This window comes from Sturnus vulgaris, chromosome 3, assembly GCF_052056855.1.
Source record: "Sturnus vulgaris isolate bStuVul1 chromosome 3, bStuVul1.hap1, whole genome shotgun sequence".
NCBI classification, from domain to species: domain Eukaryota; kingdom Metazoa; phylum Chordata; class Aves; order Passeriformes; family Sturnidae; genus Sturnus; species Sturnus vulgaris.
Window position 1 is genome coordinate 28,718,541 of NC_142245.1, and position 25,516 is coordinate 28,744,056.

At 38.6% G+C, this 25,516-nt stretch overlaps 1 protein-coding gene and 1 long non-coding RNA gene across 6 annotated transcripts in view; one reads left to right on the forward strand and one right to left on the reverse strand.

The window, feature by feature from the left end:
• The first annotated feature begins 109 nt into the window (after window positions 1-109).
• Window positions 110-18,296, forward strand: LOC148224255 (uncharacterized). 4 transcript variants are annotated; one of them, XR_015802817.1, is made up of 3 exons: window positions 110-983; window positions 7,718-7,798; window positions 10,005-18,296. It is a non-coding gene; the product is annotated as an uncharacterized LOC148224255 (long non-coding RNA). The 4 variants fall into 4 exon arrangements; XR_015802818.1 differs by having other exon boundaries at window positions 2,118-18,296; XR_015802819.1 differs by having other exon boundaries at window positions 6,313-18,296.
• Window positions 17,292-25,516, reverse strand: part of PPP1CB (protein phosphatase 1 catalytic subunit beta) — a 28,912-nt gene continuing 20,687 nt past the window's right edge. For both annotated transcript variants that reach the window (XM_014877273.2, XM_088162818.1), the window contains exons 5-8: window positions 24,549-24,620; window positions 21,324-21,475; window positions 19,648-19,782; window positions 17,292-19,041 (exon numbers count right to left, since the gene is read on the reverse strand). In XM_014877273.2, coding sequence (XP_014732759.1) covers window positions 18,937-19,041; window positions 19,648-19,782; window positions 21,324-21,475; window positions 24,549-24,620 — 464 coding nt within the window. In that variant the 3' untranslated portion in view covers window positions 17,292-18,936. The remainder of the gene's footprint in view (window positions 19,042-19,647; window positions 19,783-21,323; window positions 21,476-24,548; window positions 24,621-25,516) is intronic.

The following is a 25,516-nucleotide window of genomic DNA, read 5'->3' on the forward strand; positions in this document are numbered from 1 at the left end:
ACGTGTACGAGCATGTCCCCCTTCAGGAAATAAAAACAGGATAGCAGGGAAACCCCAAACCTACTCAGGTGGCTGACAGTACTGGAACACTGACTTGAATTAACAGGAGAAAATGACAACCAAATCCAAGTGAACTACAGTGGCTTCTAGCACTGGCAGAAGATGCTGAGAGGGAGCGAAGACCAAAGCGAGGAGATGCGCAGAGGGAAGGTAATCCTGGCACTGTTGACATCATCATACTGTGTGGATATGAAAGGTTCCAAGCTGGAGACTACTTTGCAGCATTGGCTTTTTCCCCCCTCCCTAAATGCATGCATTTCTAAATTCTCTGGTTTTCAAATCTTAGATATTGTACTGGGAAATTAAGAAACAGCCTTCCAGAACAGTAAGGTATTTCAGCAACTATCAGAAAGACATGCTGGATTATAAACTGTATAATTTGTCACATCATTTCCCTTCTACTAACTGTTAGAGGATTCTGAATTGAGAAAAAAATTGCCCAATTGCTGCCATTAGCTTGGGCCTGGATTTTTTGCAGCATCCATTAAATCTTGAGGATCAGTTCACTGACTAGAAATGGAGATACAAACACACACACCTTGTATTCGCCATGACAAATACAGTGACAAAAGTTGTGGCAGGTCCTATCTTTAAGCTTTATCTGGTCCTTAAATATCATTAAAGATGGGAAGATGAGTGGGGAGAAAACAGATACTTGCATGCTTGTGAGCCAAAACCACTTGAAGCAGAGGTAGGTTCCTACTGCCCTCTGCTGTAACATCCTTTTAGAACTTCAAAGAAGGAAGCACAAAGCATGACTGCCTGACTTGCGACACTGGGTGTTACATCCAGATTGTATCAAAACTGTGGAGAGTGGAACAAGACAGTTAAAAACAGTAGGCTTTGGTTTCTTGCTGCTGCTTTTCACACTTGAAGTGGATATGTACTACCCTGATGTTGATCCAGGCTCTACCAAATTTCTGGTAAGTCTCCCTAGCAGAATATTCCATGGAAGCTGCATGAAGCTTCTTTTGCACTGCACAATCACTGCAGCACCAGAAACACACCGAGTTTTCCTAGCAGCAAAATGGGATACTTTGATTGGACAAGCCAAGTGGTTTATATATATTTTTAAAAAGGAAAAAAAGTCTAATTCATCATCTTAATATAAAACAGCAATATCACTTAAGTAATGAATAACGAAGAAAGCTGGTTGCTGTGCAATACTGATGTGTATTTGCGAGCTGATCCATATTTACAGAATTCCTTCCAGCTCTTTTTCCAGTAGTTCTTGATGTTTCTTGAAAGCTTTGTAACTTATGGAGACTTCTACAGAGCTACAGGCTTATACAGCAAAACTTCAACGATTTCTTTTTGTCTGTGTTCTTTCCCTTTGCTGAAGCTGGCTGAGATATGTTTCTTCTCTTGCCTCTACTGTTCATGCAAAAAAAATAATTTCCTATAGAAAACATTTTATATTTAAGGGCAGTAAACAAGATGCATCTATTTAGTTTGACACCACAGCCCTTCCCCGGCCCAAAATAAAACAGACATTACAATGATGGGAGGAAGCACTACCATGACATGACAATTGTAACTTGGCAACATGCACATGTGAAAGATTGCATATGTAACACACTGTCACATATAGAGAGGCTCCATATAAATACAGGCTGACAATCTCATTGCCATTTGGGTATATATGTACTTCCTGTTAGAAGGGATAGGAACTGGACATTCAAAACACTCTAGTGGACTTGAAAGCCTCTCCTGTGAACAGTTTGTGACACTAACATTTACTTCTCTTGTAATTTCATTCCTAAAGTCTTTTCAGTAACTCTGCAAGCAGCTGTGGCTAAGGGACAACAGAATTCTAAGTCAAGGCTGCAACACATGGACATTGCATGGGCAAGGTATTGATCCATAGATAAATCCACACCTGCACCCTCATACAAGGCTAACAAGATTCATTGCCTTTCTAATACCCTCTCTGAACTTTGGATCAAGTTTCCTGTATGAGCTGCTATCCCTTGAAAGACAGGAGGACATAATTACAGCTCTCAAATGGCCTGAGGCATTCAGTTTCTTTTTTTTTTTTTTTTTTTTTTTTTTTTAAGGTCTGCATTCAACTTATATGAAAAGGACAAACAGTAATCTAATGAGGCATTTGAGTTATGGGAAGTCCTGGGAAAAAAAACTGCAGAACAGAGCCCGCAGGCAACTTCACAAATGGTAGTGAGATTTGTGATTCTGTGAGGTTTTCAGAATAATATCAAATGACTGGAGTAAATATGCTCAAGGAATGGGCAGGATCTTCCCAAAGATCTGATTCTGATCTTAAACTGTGTTTGTCTGTAGCATGGAGATATGCACGTGGATGCTGTTACATACCCTACTATTAACCCTTTAGATTTCAGTAGAGCCTTCTTCAGGCCTCATTTTCACTTTCTTAGCAAACAGTCGCACTTCAACGATTTTTCTGGGTGAGATGAAAAATGCATTTCTCCCCATATTAAAAAAAAATCCTGCACATAAGAACAGGCTCTGAAAATGGAACTAGAGATTTAAAAGAGTTTTTCTGCAGTCTAGGATGTACTTAGGGGGAAAGTCACATGAAGTTCAATAAGCAAATAGTCCTAATGACTGAAAGAGAACTACCTCTGTGTTTAATTAAGTACACATATAGGTTCTCCACTAAATCAGTTTAAAAGGACTAAGGAGTGCTAATCCATATAAAAGCTTCCTTCTAGGTTATATATGCTTGAAGAATGTGATTGAATAAATTGATCTGAAAGGCAAGAGTACAACTACTGTTCTATACTACTTTTCAATAGTGCAAACTACCAAAAGATAAAGCAAAAACCAGCAGAACTCAAGAATAAGTAAGCCCTATTGGCTTTAAAGGCAGCACTGAAATCGCAGGGTGGTAGTATGACAAAATATGTCAGAATGTTTCTGGTTTCACTTTCATCTCCAATTAATTCTCACGTTTGGACAAAAGCCTTCTCTTTTTGACCATTTATTTTACCCACTAGGAAAAGAACACAGACTCAGCAAATCTTCAATTATATACTACTTCAAATCTTATATAATGTACTACTTGTCTTGGCATACAAATTATTTCAGAGGTTGATTACTCAAGTGGAAGGCAAGACCTGTCCTCTTGCTCCCACAAGTTAATCTGATTAATTACACAAATCCATCTGAACAACTGATAGGTACTACTGCCTGCGGACTCTGCAAAATCAAAGTCCATGTGGCTACAATACTTCTTCACCAACAAAGTCCCAAAACCCTTGATGGGCTAAAGGCAGCTGAAGCAGATCTGCTCTCTGCTGAAAACATCAGGGGAGAGGAAGCAGCATCATCTTATTTTATCATTAGCATAATAAAGTGTCTCCCTGGGACAGGTCAGCAACATGAACGTAGTCAGGTTTATCATGAGTTCTCTTTCCTGCTCCTTAGAGAACAGTCTCACAAGGGAGTAGGTAGTTGACTGCTTAGTGAGAATTAGATTTCTTCAGGCTATACTGGGGTGAGGTTCCTATGGCATCATCTTCCTCATACAACCTTACACAGGTTCCAGCATCTTACACTGTCCCTGGAGATGTGAGCAGTTTCTCCCAAACACTTTCCAGAGGGGTATAGAGGCAGAGACTTTCTTCCCATCAGAGGGTTAGAGAATACAATATAGGCAATCTCCAAGTGCAATTCTTACTTCCACTAGCTCAGTTATAGTCCAAACCATTTTCCATTCAAAGCACACCCTTTCCTTTCAGGAGACAGCTGGCAGTTCTCCCTTCCTTAGTAACAGTTCTTGAGATAAACCTAGATGAAAGTTGAGGTTGCTGAGGCTTCCAGGTCACTTTTTTTGTGTATAGGATTAGGCTTTGGAGAAACTTTGCTAGAATTCAAAGTGTACAGTAATTAGATACTGAACAGGATGAGTACAATGAGAGTAGCTCTTAGAAAGGGCTTCACTGAGATTTCAGTCACATGATGCAGCTTCCTTCAGGATGCATTTTTTTGAGTCTTGCAGGACTCATAGACATGTCCAGAGGAGTAAACTAGAGAGAGTCTGAGACTGGGGTCAAGCACTATCACACAGCTGCTCTCTTATTTAATTTTTAGCATAAAACCCTGACACACTTTCACCCATGCCAAAATGCCATTTACAAACAACATCCATAGCATTTCCACACTGCAGAAGAAAGATCCGGCAAAGCATGAACTTATTAACTTACAACAAGAACTTATTGTGAGAGGGCAGAAGATTTCTGTTATCTGGATTAGCTACATCTCACTACAGACATTCTTTGGTGACTACTTGATAAAATACCTAAGACAACAGGAAACGACTGAGGTGAGTCTTTAATTTGATGACTCATTATGTACAGGTACGTATTACAGGAACCAACTAGTAAGGTTAGTTTATTATTTCATGGTTGTGGAGAATCATAGAATCATTTACATTGGAAAAGGCTCCTAAGATCATCAAATCCAACCCTTAAGTAGTGGTAGTTCTTATCTGGGTGTGCCTTTTCACCAAAGTCAGTGGGAAATTAATATGAGCAAGAGGACACCGAGTTTTCCACCAGGAAAGTTATGCCTGCCTGTTCTGCATCACTGGAAACAAAGAAAGGAGATCATAGCAGGAAGTAGCTGCAGCCCCGAGATATGCAACAGTACCTGTGGCATAGAAGCAGCTCAGAAAGGAAGATGCTGTTGCCACGGCAACAAAAGAGTGCAGAGGTTCTGGGCATCCTCTCCTGGACTCCCACAGAGTTAGATTTTGCTCTGGCAGAGCCAGGAAGACAGGAGGCACTACCACCATGTGCCCTCTCACAGGGCAGAACTCTTCCTCTGGGACACAGGGCTCAGCTGGCACAGGCAGTGCAAGGCATCTCAACAGCTTAAGCCAGACAGAGCCTGTTTCTGTTTAGCAGAAGTTCCAGCTGCTTTCAGAAATCCCAATGATAAAGTACAAGCCAAAAGAAAGAAATCCAGACCCTATCTTTCAGTTTAGTTCCAAATTAGCAACTGTTGCCCTTGAAATGGTTGCTTTTTTGCCATCATCCAGAGGAAATCAGTTGCTTGTCATGCCTCAATTAATACATGACCTGACAGGTTTTTTGTTGGGATCCAACAAAAGACAGTCAGTAGATATTAATCATTAGATAAGCTTCAAATGAGACTTTTATGTTCAATAAAAGGCTGATTCCATGCAGTAGTAGATAAGCCTTGATCCCAAATAGATGGCTTTTGTACAGTGTGAAATGAAACCTTTGCCTTCCAGGTTTTTTTTTTTATTGGATACAACTTGCTAATGATCCATGTGGGATTCTGGCCAGGAAAGCTGACTCACTAGGGATGGCCTGCCTCACAGTACAGCCATCACAGCACCGAAAGCTTCACACTGGGAATGGCCGACATTGAAAAAGAGCATTTTTCAGTGCCCAGGGCACTTTGTGCAGCATTCTTTTCTATTTAGCTACTTTTCCAAGGCTTTCCATGTCCTTTCAACAATACACTTGCTGTGCAGTAAGAATCAAGAAGAGTTAACAAATTATCTTGACTGCCATTCCTTTTCATGGAAGTAAGACTAAATTCTCATAACTGCAAAACTGCTGTGCCTGGGGCTTCTGAAATGAGCTGGACATGTATGTCCCATCTGTTTTAAAGAGTAATTACAGGGATCAACATAAGCTCCTTGCTTTTTATGGAACAACATTTGCTCTTATTAGTGAAATAGCATTTCAAGAAAGTCAATAACTACAAAAATACATTAGTTGCAGATACAGCTATATTCTGTAACTCTGTGAGTTTTAAGAATTTGAACTCAATGAACATTTAATGTGCCTGGCAGATTACAAATTTTTTCTCCTAAATACCTGCTATAACAACAGTTTGAATTAAATTAGTGTGTGATACAAGACAATCTCCTTCTAATGCAAGACAATCACTTGCTTTAAAAAGATATTAATACACTGGTGCTTCATGAACAAATAGTTAAACCTCTCTACCTATCACACATGGGATATTGACACAGGGGACGTTCAGGAACATGCCCGTATGGCCAAGAGACAACAACAGATGGTACATGACTGCAGTTAGTGCTCCAATCTGTGGCAGTTAGGAGTTCTTAAAAAAAGAGAGACAGTCTTAGATTACCTCACATCATAAATAGAGTGTGAACTGTTGCAATAGAAGCATGAGGGGCTAGCATCTTCAAGAGTTCAACTCTTTGGAAGAGCAAGCCAAGGAGATTTAGAAATATGCTTATGTTTATCCCTGTAATTACTCTTCAAACAGGTCCAGGGTACACACACTGAACTCCAGGTGTTCAGCCTTGTGGTTCATTCCTCCAATCTCCTTGCACCATCTCCACAGTCCTTATGAACATCATGCCAGGAGGAAGAAAATTATTTGATATACAGATCACCTGCACTGAGAATAATTATGACATTCTTATACAAATGACTGAAGGACTGAAGTGCTGAAGGACATTGAATTCTTGGGACATACTAATCGTAAGCATAAGAGGTCATTTTGCCAGATAAAGTCTTGTTTTGTGGAAAATTGTGAAAAGCATTATGTAAATTCTATCACTATCTTTGTTATAGATTACACAACTCAATTGAAAAATTCTCTTAGCTAGTAAAAGAAACATCTAGATGCTCTTTTCCTAAATAACTGCAGTTCACATTTAAGTGAGTATGGGCCTATCTCTAACTTTGAATGAAAGGCCACTTTGTCTACTCTTTTGGCCAGCAGCATCACACATTTCAAAGAGGTATTTGTTTCTTGGGGTTGTTCACACTGAGTTGTACTGTTTATAAAACAGTATTACCAGCTACCACCACCTCCAGCTGAATAGCCATAAAATAGGTAGCCTGGATACCAGGAAAACACTTTCTAAAGTAGTACAGAACATGTTAACATACTCTTCAGAGTATGTTAACCTCTACTGCAATTCAACTGCTTCTTTTAGCTTTGCAACTTGAGTTTCCAGGGGGGTTCAGGTTGGCCACCTAACCAAAGTTGGGGGATACTTGGAAAATATATATATATACACACATAAACAGCTACCTGTAATAAAGGATAGCAGCAGAAGCCACAAAATAATAAACATTAAACAGAAGCAACTAAAATAAAGGCAGATTTTCAGATTGAAAGAAGTGATACATAAAGACCATCGTAAGTGGGTATGAAACCATACAACTGGCTTATTTCCCACCAGGCTTACAATGCTTAGTACTCCCAGAATGGAAATACTAAAGCTAGATGAAGCCATATGTGGATCATTTTCTTGGAAAAGAAAAGAGACAGTCATACTGAAATGAGATAAACATCAACTGCAGCACACCACTTCTGTTTTTCCTATAGGAAAATGGGTAAACCCAGTTGATTTTCAAATATTATTTCAGAGGGGAATTGTGAGTGGTTTCCATTTAAAGTTAGCCTTAGGCTCAGATGCCTATTTCCAAGTATCATTCCAGTGCTCTCCCCTTGTTTCACTTGCTCTTGTTTCTCTTATAAGTTGTACATAGCAGCATGTACCATCTCCTACATGGACAGATGTACAATGTTCTAGTATCACAGTCTAATGTTATGTAAATTTAAGAATACATGCTGGGTTTTTAAGAAATGGGACATGTGCAAAATAAATGCACAACTGAGTTTTACAGAATTACAGACACTCGAATTTTGTGGATAGGAATATCAAGAAGCACTTGTGAAGTTGCCGAAGTCCAGCTCCTACCTCATGGACAACATGCTGACATGGGATCTTCCACAGGTACTAACAAATGGTTCCAATGGGAAGAATTCAGACAGATGCCTTCATCCCTATTTTTCGTAGAAATTATCTCTCAAAGCCACGTGCAAACCACTGCAGCACACCCAACCATGAGCCCAGCATTGCCTAGGTCATCCTCTGAGATGTGCTAGTAATAAAGCTGAGCAAGGATCACGATTTTTTTTCTTGTCTCACAATGCTTCTTCCTCTGTTGATCCGATTCTAAGAATTGCAGGCATTAGATCCAAGCACAAAAAGACAAGGCTATTATCTAGCAGCAATAAGCAAAGGGAGATGAGCAGACAACAATATAAGGCAATTTAAACAATGCACATTACCACCACAGCAGGTCAGTGCTATTGCCACTATGACAACACTGCTGTGAAGGAGGAACTGCAGTATTTGCTTCAGCTACTGCTTAGAAGTGTTATTTGGGGGACAGCAAAAACAACAACAAAGCAGCGTCTGATAGAAAAGTAAGCTTCACCCCTTTCTTTGACTAAGTTAAAACGAAGAAATAAAAAAGAAATCTGATAAAACAAAGACTAAGACAGAACCAAAGTTTTGGGTTTGTTCCAAGCAAAAAGCCAGAACCTTTATTAGGACATAGTGGCTGGTGTTGGCCATACTGTACACAGGACACTATTACTGTCTTTAAGTAGGAATCTAACCCTGCCTGCAGGCCTGAGTGAAGAACTCATCTTCACTCTAATTCTCACTATCACTATTGTCAAAAATACCTTTGACTTTTTTTCTGCCATCATACTTACCTACCTTAAAACGTTGTGAGACAGATTTATGCTCAGATACTTTTGGATTATAGGCTATGCTAACATAAAAGCAAGATAGGAACGAATGAGGTTTGCAACACAGAGAAGCATTTCTTCACTTAAAGCATTATGAACTTCAGCTCCCCCAAAAAAGTCTTCTGCAGCTTGAAGACAAGAACACCAAAACTCGTGACTGAAGAGATTACCATAACAAACCTGTAACAAATCTACATACACAAATTGGCACACAAATACAGTTTGAGTAATTGAGTACAAAAATTACTACATCTAAACCCCTTAAAAACAGTTGACCATCAAAGCCTGCAAATAATTAGTTATTGATCAGTTACATTAAAAAGCTGCATTTCACCTATCTAAGCCCGCTTGTACAGACCTCAGTGACTAAACAAGTGCTGGTCTTCCTTAAGTGAGGTTCAAATGCTTATTTGCTGTGCACTGATGCCACCGCCTGGCTGCTTTCATAACTCAAATTCCTGCACTACTACATAATCGTACTTGGGTTTTTCTTTGTTAAGGCAGCAAAAGTAGTCCATTTGAGTGAAAAATACTTAGCCCATTAAGATTTCTCTGTTGCCACCTACAAAAAGAATACACAACATTGCATGGGAATAAATTGATGCCTGACAAGTATGTGACAGTCAGGCTCTCACACGATTACCAGAGGTGCCCAACAAGGGCAACCTTCACATGCTAGCCACAAGCTTCAGAGCTTCATTTCCTCAGTTCAACACTACAGAGCTCTGAGGGCAAAAGCTATTTGTTGTTCTCAACTACCACCTACTACTAGAAGAACTGAATATATTTTATGGCAAAACAAGTCCATGCTATACTGTCATCCCACACAGATGCTTGAGCCAATAGTTCAGCAGAAGGCTGAAGGCAATTATTCTGAGTCCAGCCTTTATTGAAGCCTCCTTTTTGGAGTCACCATGCCCATCTAGTTTCACACATGACTCAAGTCTGTACTCTAGAAAACCACAAGCCAGCAAGTCAGGTGATTTGTGGTGGAAACAAAAATGTGAGTGGTTTCAATACCTGGGCTGAACCAAAACAGCTCAGCAAAGTCTAAATTGCACTCCATGAGAAGTGACCCATAATCCTCACATGGGTAAACACAAGGCTCTCAGGGAGCCAGTAGGACCTAGAACTTCAGGGACAGAGAAACAGACAGGTATGAGTAGATTAATACAAACTTCTCTTAGGGACTGAACATGGTCCTCTGGGGACTAACTGCCCAAACTCAACAGAAAGGGCAAATATACATCCCAGGATCAAGGCAGACTGAAGGACCAGTAAGCCTGTATAGGCTCCGCTTCCACACCACGAGCTCATGCTCACACATGAGAGTACCTGATGGCCAGAAGCATGTGAAAGCTTCTTGAAGGATCAGGCTGACCTCATCTTTCTTCCTGCAGCTGGCCCATGACTCAAGACTCACTATCAAGAAACAGGATGTGCAAACTCTGGAGGGAAATCAAATGGCTCCTGAAGATACTGGTGTTCCCACCACCTTCCCAGAGTCTCCTGCTTCTGAGCTTCAGTGAGACTGGCACACAGGCTGTCCAAGAACTGCTGTCAGGCCTGCTTTAAATTGTAAGCAGCTGTGACCAGGACTGTCTACAAGCTCTTCCTTCCCTATTCCCTTCTCACTTGTACCTTAGACTACAACTATGAACAGCACGCCTTCCAGCATGGCCTCCCCTCAGCAACCAATGCTTGAAATCTTGTAATACTAGCTTGTCTACCTCCCACTGGACTGCTACATCTTTTGAAAATCATGTCAGCAAGCAGGACAACACATTCTTTTTATCCTGCCACCCCAGGGCACTTAGCCTACAACCAATCCATGACTGCAGCTTTGAAATAGCAGCTCTGTACCTAACATCCAAGTCTCTAATCCTGAAGTGACCACACCGTAGTACAAGGCATCTCCTCTAGAACAAACTTCACGGCATTGCTCCTGGGAACAGCTGCCATAAAGCCTTTCAAGCTTGCTAGAATGTGGAAGGGAAAAAAACATTGCTACAGTGTCAGCAGGTAACTGCCTTTCATTCCAAGTAAACTGACATCTCAACAAGTATTTGTCACTGCTACTGTTCACAGGATTGTGTGCAATGCCATCAGTTCATCCCCTACAGCACTTAGAGAGGGGAAGACACTGTATTATCTCTAGAAGTTCAGGAAGGTTACACAGGCCCCTTATCCTTGTGTGCAGTCCACATAATTCCTTGGACAGACCTCATGTGGCACAAAATACACACTTTGAGGTAGAATTCTCTCATGGCAGATTCCTCCTACACCTCACAGCCCTGTGAAATTGCTTTTAAAGAACTAAAGCAGCCCTCCTGTTCAGATTAGCAACTCACTGTCTCTCCACACACTCAGGCCCATGTACTAGCCCCATCTGAAGCCTCACATGCCTGTCCCCCTCTTCCACCCTAACAAGCTGGATAGGAAAACAGTAAATTCACCTGGATTGAATCTCAATTGCACAAGAAGCTGAATGCCCCTGAAGACATCTCTTCAGTATCACTGCAGTAAAGACAAATGCTATGAACCTCCAAATGTTTGTTGCCCTGGTCTTCAAGAAGGCTTCTTCATCCTTTTTGAACTGTGCCCCATATCCCAAGTGCAGATCTTCTGGTAGTCAGGGACTACTGAAGTGCACAGCTTCTTCCGACTGCTGCTGGGTTATCCAGCCAAAGATTTAATCTCTCTCATAGACAGACTGAAAAATGAGTATTTTACTGCAGCCTAAGGTACACCATACTGCAACACCTGGGAAGCCAAAGAAACTTTGCCATCATTGAGCAGAAAAGAAGAAAGGGACAATCAGAGCAATAAAGCATGACAAAAAGAACAGAAAGGATATTGTGAAAATTGTGGTACAGCAGAGTAACAGACTTCAGTGTGGCTCAGTAGTTTGGATCATTGACACCATGGGCATACACTAGGAACTAACTTCTGTTGCATAAAACTAACCTAAAAGACCTAATTTGCATACAAGAGCAGAAGCTTGGCAATCTAAAGCAGTACATGAGGACAATCAGGAGGATTCACTTCAACACCACAAAATTGCCTTGAACTAGTGTAGATACAGCTTTTCAAGAGCAACTCATTGTTCAACCAGCAGAAAGAACCTGGCTAAACATCAAGCGATTCCCTCAAATCAGGTCTAAACTGTGCAAATCTCTTTTCAGCAGTACGTGCCTATAGTACCAAGCCCATAAGTAGAATGAAGAACCGTGTAACTAAAAGAAACACAAATAACACAACATTTGGTTAGGTAACATGTCAACATTTAATACTAGCCCTATTCTGAGAGCATCTCCCAATTAAAATTCCACATAAAACCCAAAAATCAATGTATTTTCTTTCCTGTAGTTTTGATATATACCAGACCTAAACATACCTCATACTTTTTCTTACATATTTTCCACCAGTCCTTCTCAGTCACTGGAAAACAATGAAGATAATCTATAATCTCCCCCTACTTGGTTAGACTTGAAAACAGAAGATTCCAGAGGTGAGGGAAGAAATCCAGAAATCTTCACCTAAGACAAAGACTAATTTTTCTATGCTTTTCATGGAAGCTCTGATTCTTTCCACTCCTCACTACCCACTTCAGGATCCTCAGATAATTTAAGAGATTTCACAAAGTCTGCAAAACTTCTGGGAAATACATTTGTACATCTAACTGAGGAAAGCCTAGTTTCAATGCATCAAGGTCTAAGCTGTTATGAAGCCTAGCACCATGCATGTATTTCAGTACTGATCAAGGAATAAGGTTTTCACATGAGACAAGAGCAGGATAAACATGGAATAAACATCAGTTTTGCAGCTGCAGTAACAGCTTTCCATGCACTATCCTTTGACCACTAGATGGCATCTGCATGCCAGATTAATTCGAGCAAGAGAAAATAATTACATCAACTGGATTGAGTCTTTTTTATTAAGTAACCATACTGAATCATTGTAATAGCATTAGTATAAACAAGTCAGACAAAGTTAAAGTATGTCTTCTTACTCTAGATGGTAAAGGCAAGGCAAGAACCTTTAAGCCTACCATATCAGCAATTTATTGTACCTTTGGGTAAGAGCCTTGAGTAGGAATGAATTAAATATGATTTGTTCTCCACTGCTTCAAGAAAAGGTAGTAAGTCTTTTAGCTCATGCTCTTAACTCAGTCGCCTGGAAATCAGATACAATTAAGATGCCTATTAAAATAAAATTCTCCTAAGATGTTCCTTCCACAGCATTCCCAGAAAGTGTTACACATTCAGTCTTTGTGGAAGTTGCAAATGGCCACCCAGGAACAGGAACCTGAAATATAAAACCAAAATATTCTGGGGTAGCTAATGGAAAACTACTGATTTATACATGCCCAGGAATTTGACAAGACAGTGAGTGAGTTGCATGGGCAACTGTAGAAATGTTGCATGAATGTCAGAAGGAACAACGTGAAATACTTGTAACTGTTTTCACATTATGTTTGTTGGGACTTCAAAACAATGGAGAAAAACTTACAATGGAATATATTCACTCGCCACAGTTGTCTTCTGCATCCATCAATGTTGTGTGCTCCTCTGTTTCATGTCATGATCTGTACCAGTTTTATCCTCAATATACTATTTTTTTCTGATTAGGCCTTTTCAATAATTAATTGGATCCATCCACAGCATTATCTTTTGAACCCTGAAGAGCCAAACCTTTAAAGCAATAGGAGGAGGGAAAACTCTCTACCAACAAAAACAATATCAGTAGCTTAATTATTTTGCTTTCTACAAATATAATTTACTATTCTTTAATATGAACCATCTATAAGAATAGACAAACTAGACAAATCCTTCCTATTTTTTTTTACCTCCTCCCTTTAACAGTGACTCAGGTGAAGTTAAAATACTGAAACTTAACATTTAAGCATGTCTAACCTATTTAAAGAGAATTTTTGTCAAGTGGTGCTCATTTCTACAGGTCAGCCTATGAGCTATTTATCTTTCACATAATGCTTACATCTTTACCTGATGATACAAAATAACTTTTATTGTTCTTTATCAGCAGCTGGATCTAGTCATCACCTGCTTTCTGATATGGCTGCCTCAAAGACTTTGCAGCTAAAAAGAAGCTTAGGCTGCAGATTCCTGGAACCCAGGAAAGGGATTGTGCTAGGCCACGGGCAATACATGTACTCTGCTCAAAGCTCTACCTGTTCTGATTGTTTCAGGCAGAAAAGAGTTTTTCTTGGAAAACATTATTGTAGTCATGTACTGGCAAGGGCTTGTAGCAAACACTTATTTTGAATTCTTCTTAGTCTCATTTCTTGGGACACAGAGATGCAGAGATTGAGTTTAAACAGGATACTGGGAAAAAGAATGAAGTGTCCTTATTACCCTTTAACATTATTATTTATTTTAAGAAGGCATAATGAGACACAAAAGAAGTAACCAGACAGCTTAGCTATTTTCCCAGCACACCGAGTGCTCTGCAGGGAAGATGCTCAGGTACTACCAGTTCCAGAAATCCATAGAAGATGAGAATTTGGCAAACCCAAAACAAGCACCTAAACATGTGTCTTATCTGCATAACTTCTTTACTGACCCAACACAGAGTTAGAGCCACACAATTTTTCAGCGTTCAGCCCAACACGGCCTGAGGTTCCTTCAGCTTTGATCATCTGGTACATGCAGTGACAACACTTGGTTATAAGACCATGAGTTGCACACAGCCACCCGGCTAGATGCTGTGTGTCCCCGAAACCTTGATAAACCTTTGGAACAAGACAAGCAAAATCCATGTATGATCCAGGTGAAAAAAAGCATACAGCTGCACTGAGAGTGAACTTGAAAGCTTCTATTGCTAATTAGCAGAAGGAAAGTAAGTGACAGCAGAACAAAACATCCAGGGCTTTGCCTAAATGTCCCAATCCTGGTATTGATTCATTGAGTTCCTTTTTATTGACAAGAAAATGGCCATGTGCATGAACTTTATTGCAATTTCTGACTTGTATCAAAAAACTCTCCCTTGTCCTTTAAGGAGTACTAGCCCATATGGACTCAAACATTTGACTGTGCTGCTGTCCTCTCTGTCTCAGCATAAAGAGATATTCTCTCGCCCTTGCTTTTTGCACAAGTTCATTTGAAGTCAAATATTCACATTTGTCCTCATGTACATTCCAAAGGAGATGGATACCAATCATGAACCAAGCTGCAATTCAAATGAGTTCAAAAGCAATACACATTGACAGCACCACTGTCTCTGCTCTTTTCCAAGCTGTAGTATTACCTGGCAAGTTGGTAAAAGGCACCTTCATCTCTAACCAACCTAGCAGCAAGGACAGTCCCAGAAACACCAGCCATGGACACAAAAATTAATAGTCAGCCAGGAAGAAGGTCAATACCTAGTTAAAGGCTAGGCTTTTACAATTGTTATCTACATAAACGTCTACAAAGCAGAATCCCTTTAATGTTAATCTCTGAGCTTTATGTTAAAGGACAAGCATGGAATATTGGTGTCTGTCATCTACAAATTCTGAAGATTCCAGCTATCCAGAACAGTTACTCTCAGATCACCTTCAGTTCAACCATATTAAACAGCAAAAGTGTATTTTATATACCTACTTGCTAGAGAGAGAAAAAAAAGTCTCCCAGCCCCAAACTAATAATACAGAGCTCCAGCAATTCAATCTGACAGTTTCCACTTAGACTTACCAAAAGATAAGTCATAGACAGAAACACTTCTTCATATACAACATACCTTTCTGCTCAACAATTCTGACTTCGGCAGAAACACAGCAAGGTGGATTTCTATGATCAAACAAGCTTACAACAGGGATGTATGTTACTGACAATAAAAGCAACTTCCTTCTGCAGATCTGAAGAATTTCCATCAGATTCCCAGGCAAGTAAGTACACAGCAATGCACAGTACTGGGATGCTACAAGCTGTGTCATACCTACCTATTGGCTTCCCTCTCAGAGTGCAGTACAAATGGAGATTTTCTTCGTAACAGGATCTTGAAACTTGGTGACAGCTGGCAGCAGGACACTTGCAATAAATCACACTAAACTTGGAAGTAAAATGACCAACTCAGACTTCAGTGGCCACAAATATTCCTGTCTGTCTAGATGTGTCTAGCAAACCAAACATAATCCACTAGTTTAAGTCTCTCACAGCATTTTCAGTGAGTCTATTTCTACAGCAGTATTTTGAAATACATCAGATCAATATACTAAACGGAAATAGTGTTCAAGGTATTAGAGCAGTGCAACCACAACTGTATGAAACTTCTTCCTCCTTTAAAGCAACAAACAATTACCCATGTATAAAAAACACTGAGCACTATAAAGCATACAAAAAGAAGTGATGCAAAACAATCTTGTATCTACCAACACAAAAGAGACCAAAGCAGCATCCGTTGCAGCATACATCAAGTTAGTATTTGGGAAATTCAAAATGCCCATCAACCAGAAAGGAACAAGAGGTTGTGTACCATGTGTAGTATAAACATGGAATGAGTATTACTGTCAGATAAAGGTGTGGGGGGGGAAACATGCAAAAACTCATCTCAAATGGTGTAATGTTTTATATGCCTCTCAACAGCCCATTTGAGAATCCTCCTGTTTATTCCCAGCACACTATATGTGCTATTTAACAGTATTTAAGGCTTGTACAGACAAGATGTTTATATGAGAAAGAAATTACTAGCCATTAAACCACTAGCAATTTCCATTGAGAAAAGTTAATTTTATCTGAGTAGAGTCAGACTGAGGTTATCTTTTCTACTTCTCCCAGAATGGACAATATTAAAAATAGAGATGTATACTAACCCTGTAAATATAAGCTGAAGTGGCGAGTTCTGCTATGGATCAGGCTTGATTTTAGTATGGAATATCAGTCATATCTGTAGGGGCAAGATTACTACCTCATGTGTGATTTCCACCATACAGAGGATGAGGGATGTTAGTAGACATTCCAACTCTCCAGAAATCAAACCAGCATTCAAATAATTTCCAAATGACTGCTGCTATATAAAACCAACAATTCTGAAGAATATCAGCACCCAATGTGGTTTACTAGTGCCATTAAATAAACTAAAAATTTCCTATTTCTTTAGGACACAGAAGAAGGCCCGAAGACTTTATTTTTCTTTTGACATAGCATCTGTAACACAAGCGAGCATGTTAGGTACTCACAAAACATACAGCTTTACACCTGGACAGTTTATGATACAGAAGACATTGTTCCAGAAACTAAAGAAAAAATGGAAAAGTGTTAATCCAGATGTTTGGTAACCCAGAGACTGGCACTTGGTAAAACTCAGCATTTTCAAAACTTGCAAAAGTAAACCTCAAGTAAGCAATGACTTAGAGCAGAAAGTTACCATGTCAGTGCTTACAGACTAGGTTTCATTAATTACCTTGTCACAAACTGCAGTTGCTCTCACACAGCTCTCATCACTGACTTTGAAGAACAAGTGTCTTTAAACAACATCAAAAGAAATCTACACTTTGACATTTTATTCTAAGCATTGAAAATGGTGTTTGCTTCAAAGTGGGGTAAAATAAACCATTGTTCAAAACCACAGACCAACCCAGTATAAATCAGTAACAGATATACTGTAAGATTTCCTTTTTTAAAAAAAACAACCAACTCCACACATTTTCAGTAACAGTCAGGTATGTTAAAATAACCAGTCAGACTTCATTCAAATGAATTAGACAACTTTTACTAAATGAAAAAACCTACATTTAAAATATGCATTTAAAACAAAATGGAATTAGAAAAGAGACTTAAATCCATTTTAAAGAACTTGCTCACTGTGTCAGAAATCAATATATCTCTTGCATTATATAATGTGCCAGTTCATAAAACATAAGTTACTAGAATCCTCAATTTAACATTTTCAAAGACAATACTGAAGTCAAGAGTTTTACATCTACTGATGCACATTTAGAATGGTATAAATCTGCAGCCTTCCCCCAAAGAATCTTACAAATTTGACAGTATTCAGTAAAAGCTTTTGTAGTTGTGTCCAATAAGTATTGCATCCTAAAGCATCACAAATCTGTGCCTTTCATTTATCCTACTATATATTTTGTATCTTCTCTATATCTTGCCATTTGCCAACGTTAACTTTTAATAAAGGAGAGAACTGAAAAGAAATACTGAGTAACTCTTGATCACGTACAGAAATTATTGCTACTATAGTACACTACAAAGCAGAAGTCTATACAATAGTATATGAAATTTGATCATGAAAATCCAAATGATAGAATCTTTAGTGAAGTAAGCCTTATTATAAAATTGGACATTCCTGTAGCATTTTCAGCTCACCACCCATCATCTAGCCTACTGTATGTTGAAGAACGTCCATTTAAATACACCCTCTTCTGAAAAAGAATGTCAGCTTTCAAAGGCTTAGCAAATAAGGATCTTCATGTTCTGTGGAACTATGTAAGATGAATTTTGATGCAGGTAGGAAGTTACCTGGAAGCTAAGCATGCCAAAGGTGTTTCATGCTAATAAAACTGAAGCCAAGGTACCACTTAATCAAGTTACCAACTAATAGGCAATACCATTTTTGCCCTAAGTTAAATGAAGTGCCATCGCACAGTGTAATGTCAATAATTTAAAATAGTGTAGTGCACAAATTAATTGTGTGGCAGTTTAAGTTAAAAGGTCAGGACAGGTTTTTCTGTCTTGATGTATGTTGGCTGCCAAGCTGTCCAGTCTGGGCATTTGGGACTCAGTTTGCCTTTTAATCACTACTGTACTATAAACTTTGCATTATAATGGGGCACATGGCATTATGATGAAAAAACAGGAGATTAGGGGGAGGATAAGAGATTAATGGCTGTTCTAGAAAGCCCCTTCCTCATATCAATTTCAAAGAGCCAGGAAATAAGACTAGATACCATATTCGCATCATTCTAGCTACAAAATAACCAAAGTAAAAGCAATCAAGCAACAATAAGACCACATTACACAAATGGAACATCATGCTCTCATCTGGTTTAACTATTACACCAAGTTTTAACTGGGATGTTGGTCAACTTTAAAAACCGTGGTAAATGTGAATATGTAGTTGCAATAGTTTTTTCCTAATTTTTTTCTTCTCTATGCTGGATATTAGAACTTGGAGCTATACTTGTTACAATACAGTGTCGCACATCTTTCTACTAGAAAAAATTAATAAAGATCCTTTACCCGTCTCTTTAAGTTAAACGTGTGACATCATAAAGGGTGTCAAATGGCTGGATGGTTTTACAGTGCACACTTATCATATACTGTAATATGGAGTTTTGTCCTTGACAGATCTGATGGTGTTTTCTACATTTATTTCCTTTCTTCACCTCTTCTTCGGTGGATTAGCTGTGCGAGGTGGAGTGACTGGACGCCCAGAATTCAGTCCACCATACTGGTACTTGGCTTTCTTTTCAGATGGTTTCAATATCTTAGAGAAAATAAAGAAGTTCCTTTGAGTCAGCAACAACTAAGAACATTTCAAATACTGTTAAGCCCACATGAAACCTCGTTCAGCAGGAACAAGGGGGATGAGGATGGTGGTGGGGCAGAAATCACATTACAACCCTACAAATTTTAGCTCTACATGCAACAATAATATTAACTCTAAATCCTTCTAGTTCTACCACTATATTGAGGTAGGAAGGGGAAAGAAAAGGGGCTGAAAACACATCCAAGGAAGGAATGGGAAGTAAAATCGGATCAAAGCAGCCATATTAAAAGGGTCCTGATAACCATTAGTTTGCGTAATAATGTACTCCAACCACTAGGTATGACAAAAAAAAATTTAAAAAAATCACCCAATTAAACTTTAGAGCATTTGAATAGAATGAACAACTTAACTGGAATTTGGTATTTTCTAAGCTATTGCATATTTTCTGGAGAACAGGTGTTCACAAATACCAGCCTCCTGGGCAGTCCTCTCTGTAGCCCAAGAATATTGTTTTACACTAACCACCAGCACACCAACAAGCACACTAACATGGTCTGTGCAGCCTAACACCTACAGTCACCTTAGTGCACAAATATGCCATACCTGGAAGGAGCACATCAGAGTTTCATCCACACTCATCATGCCCCCTGCATTGTCAAACTCTCCACAATAATTTGGAGCTGAGAATAGGGTGACCAATTGCCGTTTAGCAAAGAACTCGTATCCATCTTCAACCACCTGTCAACACCAGAGAAATCAATATAGCTTACATAAGAAATTTGGAAGGGGAAAGAAAAAAAAAAAAAAACCTTGAGACAAACTGGACTTCATATTAGAAAGATGCAGAAACTCATCAAAAAGCTATTTTATGTCTTGACTTTCAGACAACAATTTCACTCATTTTGTCTTACCTGACACTGAATGCCAGGTCAGGTAGCAGACCCCATGTCTGACATTTCAAATGTTAAACACACATCAGCTTGACTGTTTAGCATTTCCATAGCTGAAGTCCAATTATACACTGCCACTGTAAAGATTCCCAGCATTTTATGCTTTATAAACAGAATATGGATGCTTGACCTAATTAGTTTGGAGCACACAAAGTCTGGATACCACCATCATTGCAACTTGAAACAATTAAGTGTTGCTTAAATTGGTGTTGATTACACACACCTCAATTGTAGGTGATTTTAGAGCATCAAAATTATGAAAAGAGAGTGATTCTGCCAGATCCTGCCTAAGAAGATAATGCACCTTTAAAATCGTGCAAGTAGTATGATGCATCAGCTAACAATGTTCCCTCTTTCCTAAAAGAAAAGCTTCATATTACAAGGTAGTACAACTAGCACACCCAACTGCTTACTTTGGTGCAATCATCATGCTCTTTTGTAAGATGCCATCCTTCTTTCATAAAGAACTAAATCAACTATATGCATACAGGAAATTTGCAGCAATCTTGATTAGCAGTTAAGAAATCCAGCCAGCATGTGGAATCAATACTAAATCTTCTCTAACGTTTTAGCAGTAAAATTACACAGAAAAATTTTAAAGTGTTCTAATAGTGTACCCAAGCCTAACAGCGACACAGAAGAAAGAGGTTATTTTTGTTTCACAGCAGGAGAGAGCTTCTAAACTTGAGTAAGTAATGAAACTGAAATATTATACAGGAAATGGAAACCTGATGTCCACCTAACTAGCACTCTTTCTGGAAGTAACCTAATAAAGTGTTCTAAAGATTGACAATGCAAAAACAGCGTGACTGAAATGTACAAAAAGAAAAACAATCTATGCCGAAGTATTCTAGACAGCTAACCCAAAATACTGCTAACAGTGAAAGTGTATGTACAGACGTGTTTGTAGACATAGTAAAAATGCATTTAATGTTTCCATGAAGTGAAGTAGAGGTAGTTTAAGCCAGAACTACCAGGGAATTGTCTACTGCTGAAACTAAAGAACTCAAACTTCAGTGTAAATTTCAAATTCAAGTCACTCTGCTCCTTTAAACCCGGAGACTTTACCTCTGATGTTAAGATACATCAGTCTAACAATTGACAGTACAAAAGGAAGGGATCAATGGAGAAATGCAGTGTTAGTATTCTTCTCCACTAACATTAGACACACCATTCAACATGAGCCAACAGAAGGACACAGCCTTTATAGGCCCTTTATTAGAACGACTTTTTCCTCTAGAAATAACACAGTGCAAATTAAGTTCCAAATATACACTAGTGGTAAGAAGTAGGAGAGGTTTTAAGAAGCACCAGCAGCAAAATTCATACCTGATGAGCTCGACAGATCAAATCCAGATCATGACGATTCAGAAATTTACTGACCACATCAGCACCAAAAGTGAAAGAGACCCCACGATCATTTTCACCCCAACCTTGCACATCTTTGTCTGGGTCAGACCACAGCAGGTCACAGAGCAAACCTTCAAAAGATAATACAAGTGAAAATGCCAGTCTTAGGAGGGTATTTCATGACATAAAACAGTTCTATTACAATTACCAGAGCAGCTCTCCTAAAGAAAATAAGTCTTAACAACAAATGCCAAAATACTTTACAACTCAGACAAATAACAGAGTCTAAATCTGGAGACTGTTTTCCCCCCTACCGCTGAAAATGCCTTGAGATTAAAAAATTCAGAGCCAAATAATTATCTGAAATAATATTTTATTGTAATAGTCAGTGTGTTTACAGAGAAGATTTGAGGAGTTTAAAAATATTGAAGTGCAAGTGTATTAAAAGGCAATCATGAATTTCATAGCTCACCAAGAAAGCTTAGTTTGAAAGCTGTAGTGAATTTAACTCCTATGCTAGTCATAAATGCAGCAAGTAAATTTGTACCATAAGTTTCTGAACACAAACAGCTTTGATTCTTACCTTTCCTACAATTCATGAGGAACCTTAGATGACTAAATCAAAACATAACACAGCAAAACACTGATATATCGTTTCACATAGCACTGTCAATTGGCTTGGACCCCTGCTGACTGTTTCAAAAAGCCTCCTGACAGCCAGTCTGGAATCTCAACTAGAACAATAAGCCTCTCTGGTCAAGATCTTTTTTTTTGCTGCCAACAAAAGGTCAGCTAACTCTGGAGTTAACACCAGGTATTAAAAAAGATTTCTCTAGAACAACTGCAATGCCTTTACACATATAAAACTTTCCATAGATATTAACATGAGAAAGAACCAGGCCAATCCAACTACAGCACAAACAAACCCCCAAACGTCTGTAAAGGAATTTCATAGGTTTGCATGAAATTGTACTTTCTTTACCTGTGACGACCCATAAGCATATAAATACTTAACATCATTGTTTCACCATCTGAAAGATAGGCCAGCAGGCTCCCCCATCTGCCATTCAGAAGTTTAATTTACATTTGGTTACTTGCTAAACAAAATATTAAAGATATTATCTCTTAAGCAACAGATCCTTCAAGATATAACCAAGTAAACCAATGTTTGAAACCCATTGTGCAACTAGACCATTTTATATTTACATACATTTATCAAATGGTCTTCGGCGCCAGACACAGCTGTTCTCTAACAGCAGGCTAAAATTTGATTTCTTTTAGAAGAGAAAGAACAGAACAACTGCATTTTAGATAATATTTCTATCTAGAAAAAAAACTACTGAACACAGACAGTGCATGACAAAAACTTAATTTTATTAAAATTTAGTCCTATATTGAGTAGCTTTGTTTTTCAAAGCAATAATTGCCCTGCAATCCCTAATGGCTTACCATGAATTTCCAGCAACTGACAGAAGCTGCTTATCTCAGCTGTTTAGCAAGTGCTTCCTCTTCTGTTCTCTCCCCAAAATGAAATAATCTCTAGGGTCATACAGAACAATAGGCAAATCTGTCCTGAGATACCTTTAAATTGCAGTTGAAGTTGCAAAAGCTTCTTTCATCAGGCTAGAAGAAGCCATTATAATGATCTAATCCTAGCATAGCCACATGATCATCTACCTAAACTTCTGTATCAACACAAATATTCCCCAAGTGACACCCCTCCACAAAGGGATAGCTTTGAAGGGCTTGAAAATTTCATGGCAGTGAGACCACTTCAGTTTATTTTTAATTTTCCACAGGATTTACTTCCATTATGTAAAATCAGTTTCTTTAAATAGGTCCAAAAGATGAAGACCTCTATCATTGTACCATAGCACACATGCCTCTGATGGGACACTTCATTTTAGCTCTGACACTCAGCTATTGCTTCTGAAAGCAAAATTAACACTACAAAACCCTACACAAAACAAAATCTTTTACAAAAATCTCCATACTTATTTTTAGGAGGTACTAAGAAGAGAGATTATTTCAGGAGAGTGTCCATGGAAACAAGAAACACATTCTGTAAGGGCATTCCTGAAGTGGGGGTGGCTCAAGCAGTATTATTTGTCTGCTGAATAAAACCATCTTTTCTGGGAATGATGATATATGCAAAGATTGACTCGTTTGTGCTGACATTTATTTGGTTATGCATTGAGTGAGTAAGTAGCATAAAAGAACAAACAGCAGAGTAATTTATACTACAGAAACAAATCATTCACCAGTCTATAATGCATCTTAGTGTCAGGAGTGTGGATACTGGCTTGCACAGAAGTGGTGTTGTTTAAAGGACAGTAGATATATTAACATTAGTCCCTGAATTACTCCCATGCATCAACATTAAGGCACATTACAGGAAACAGAATTCTTCTAGTTGAAAGTTTAATTGTAACTCACGTTCAAAAAAAGGTTTACATTTTATATCTCCTCTGAAAGTTAATTTCAGATCACTGTTGAAATTCAACATTATAAAAACTATCCCATTGTACTGCTCAGTCTTTTCAATCCACTAGTAAAAAAATCTGTAATAAATGAAGACACTGAGCAAGATAGATTAAACCATTCAAAGGAACATTGTACAGAAAGCGCTAGCAATTTGCATCCAACATGTATAAACAGAACAATAACCTATTAGAAGAAAATTTGACAACTAGTACATCGATAGATGCAATTGAAATCCCAACTGCAGTGAAGTAAGAGCTCTATTTTTCAAGTTTAATGAGGAAGGAGACAGAGAGACACTCAAATACTTTAACAGCCAGGAAATTTAACTTCGTTGTACTGTTTAACTTTGAAGAGTTACATTCTTTGATAGGCTAAAAGGTTAGGTGTGCCTAACCAAGACGAGGGGAACTAGCTCTTCAGTTTCCTTTATCTTTCATTAGATTTCTAAGATGTTTTAAGGGAAACTTGTGAATAATAAATCTAAAAATGTGTATTGAAAAACATACCCTACTCTGCTATGACAAACAACAACACACAACAACCTTTAACACATCAGAAAACATAGCCATCATGAGGAACAAGGCTCACATCCTATATAGGCATCAAGGAATATTGTACTGTGAACAGAGGTTGTGTTAAGTCACTACACAGCTTCCACAGAAATTGATTAAACCCATTTCATTATTAAGACCTATTTACAGTAAATTCCATGTCACTCACCTGTGTCAGGAACATCTGTAGGTCTCATAATTCTCCGGATCTGCTCCATTGACTGGAGATCTGGAGACAGTCCTGTAAAAGTACAAGAAAACAAGTGACTCATATACACATTTTACCTGCAGAAAGGGTTCCAGAGAATACAAGATTTGAGGTTCAAAGGCACACAGCATCCACTGTTTCCACTGCAACATAAACAAAAGGCAGTTTGCTATAAGACAATTAGGTTGCTGGATAGAAGGACAGAGAATAATGCAAATGAAATTAGCAAGGGGTTCTCATTACCATCCTTTTAGCCACAGAGGTTGTCATCTACTGTAGCTCAGCTGCTTAAGTCAATTATAAAATCACAGTACTTTGATCACTCAAAAAAAAAAAAAAATCACTTAGTACAGACACAGCTATCTTTCAATAGTTTAGCCATTAACATGCAACCACAATTAAAGCATGGAATTCTAAAGCCACCCTTTGAGCAGTCTACACACCCTAAAGCTCCTCTACTTGGGGCACACAGACATGAAAGAGTCTGCTAGATGCTCTAGCATCTTAACACATCCTTAAACAAGGGTCCTAAGCGTCTTAAATTACTTAGGCCAAGGTATCTAATTAAGAAAGCTGCAAATTTGGAAATAGAACATGAAGACCTAATTTGTGATGAAACACATTTTGTATTAACAAACCATATCAATTTGACTCAGTGCAGAACTCTGAACAGGACACAAGAAAGCTGTCATTGGGAAGGTCATTTTACATATTTCACCACGTAAAATAATTTCAGCCGACATCAGTTTGCACAGTGGCAACGAATATGTTACAAGAACAATGATATTTGACAAGAACCAAAGCATTTGATACAGACTTGAGGAACTTTTCTTCAAGTATGAAGATTTTAGATTATTCTTCTTGAAGCACTCTTATGGTAAAAGCCTTCTATCATCATCAGCTTGCTAAAGCTGTTTTTACACTGTTGC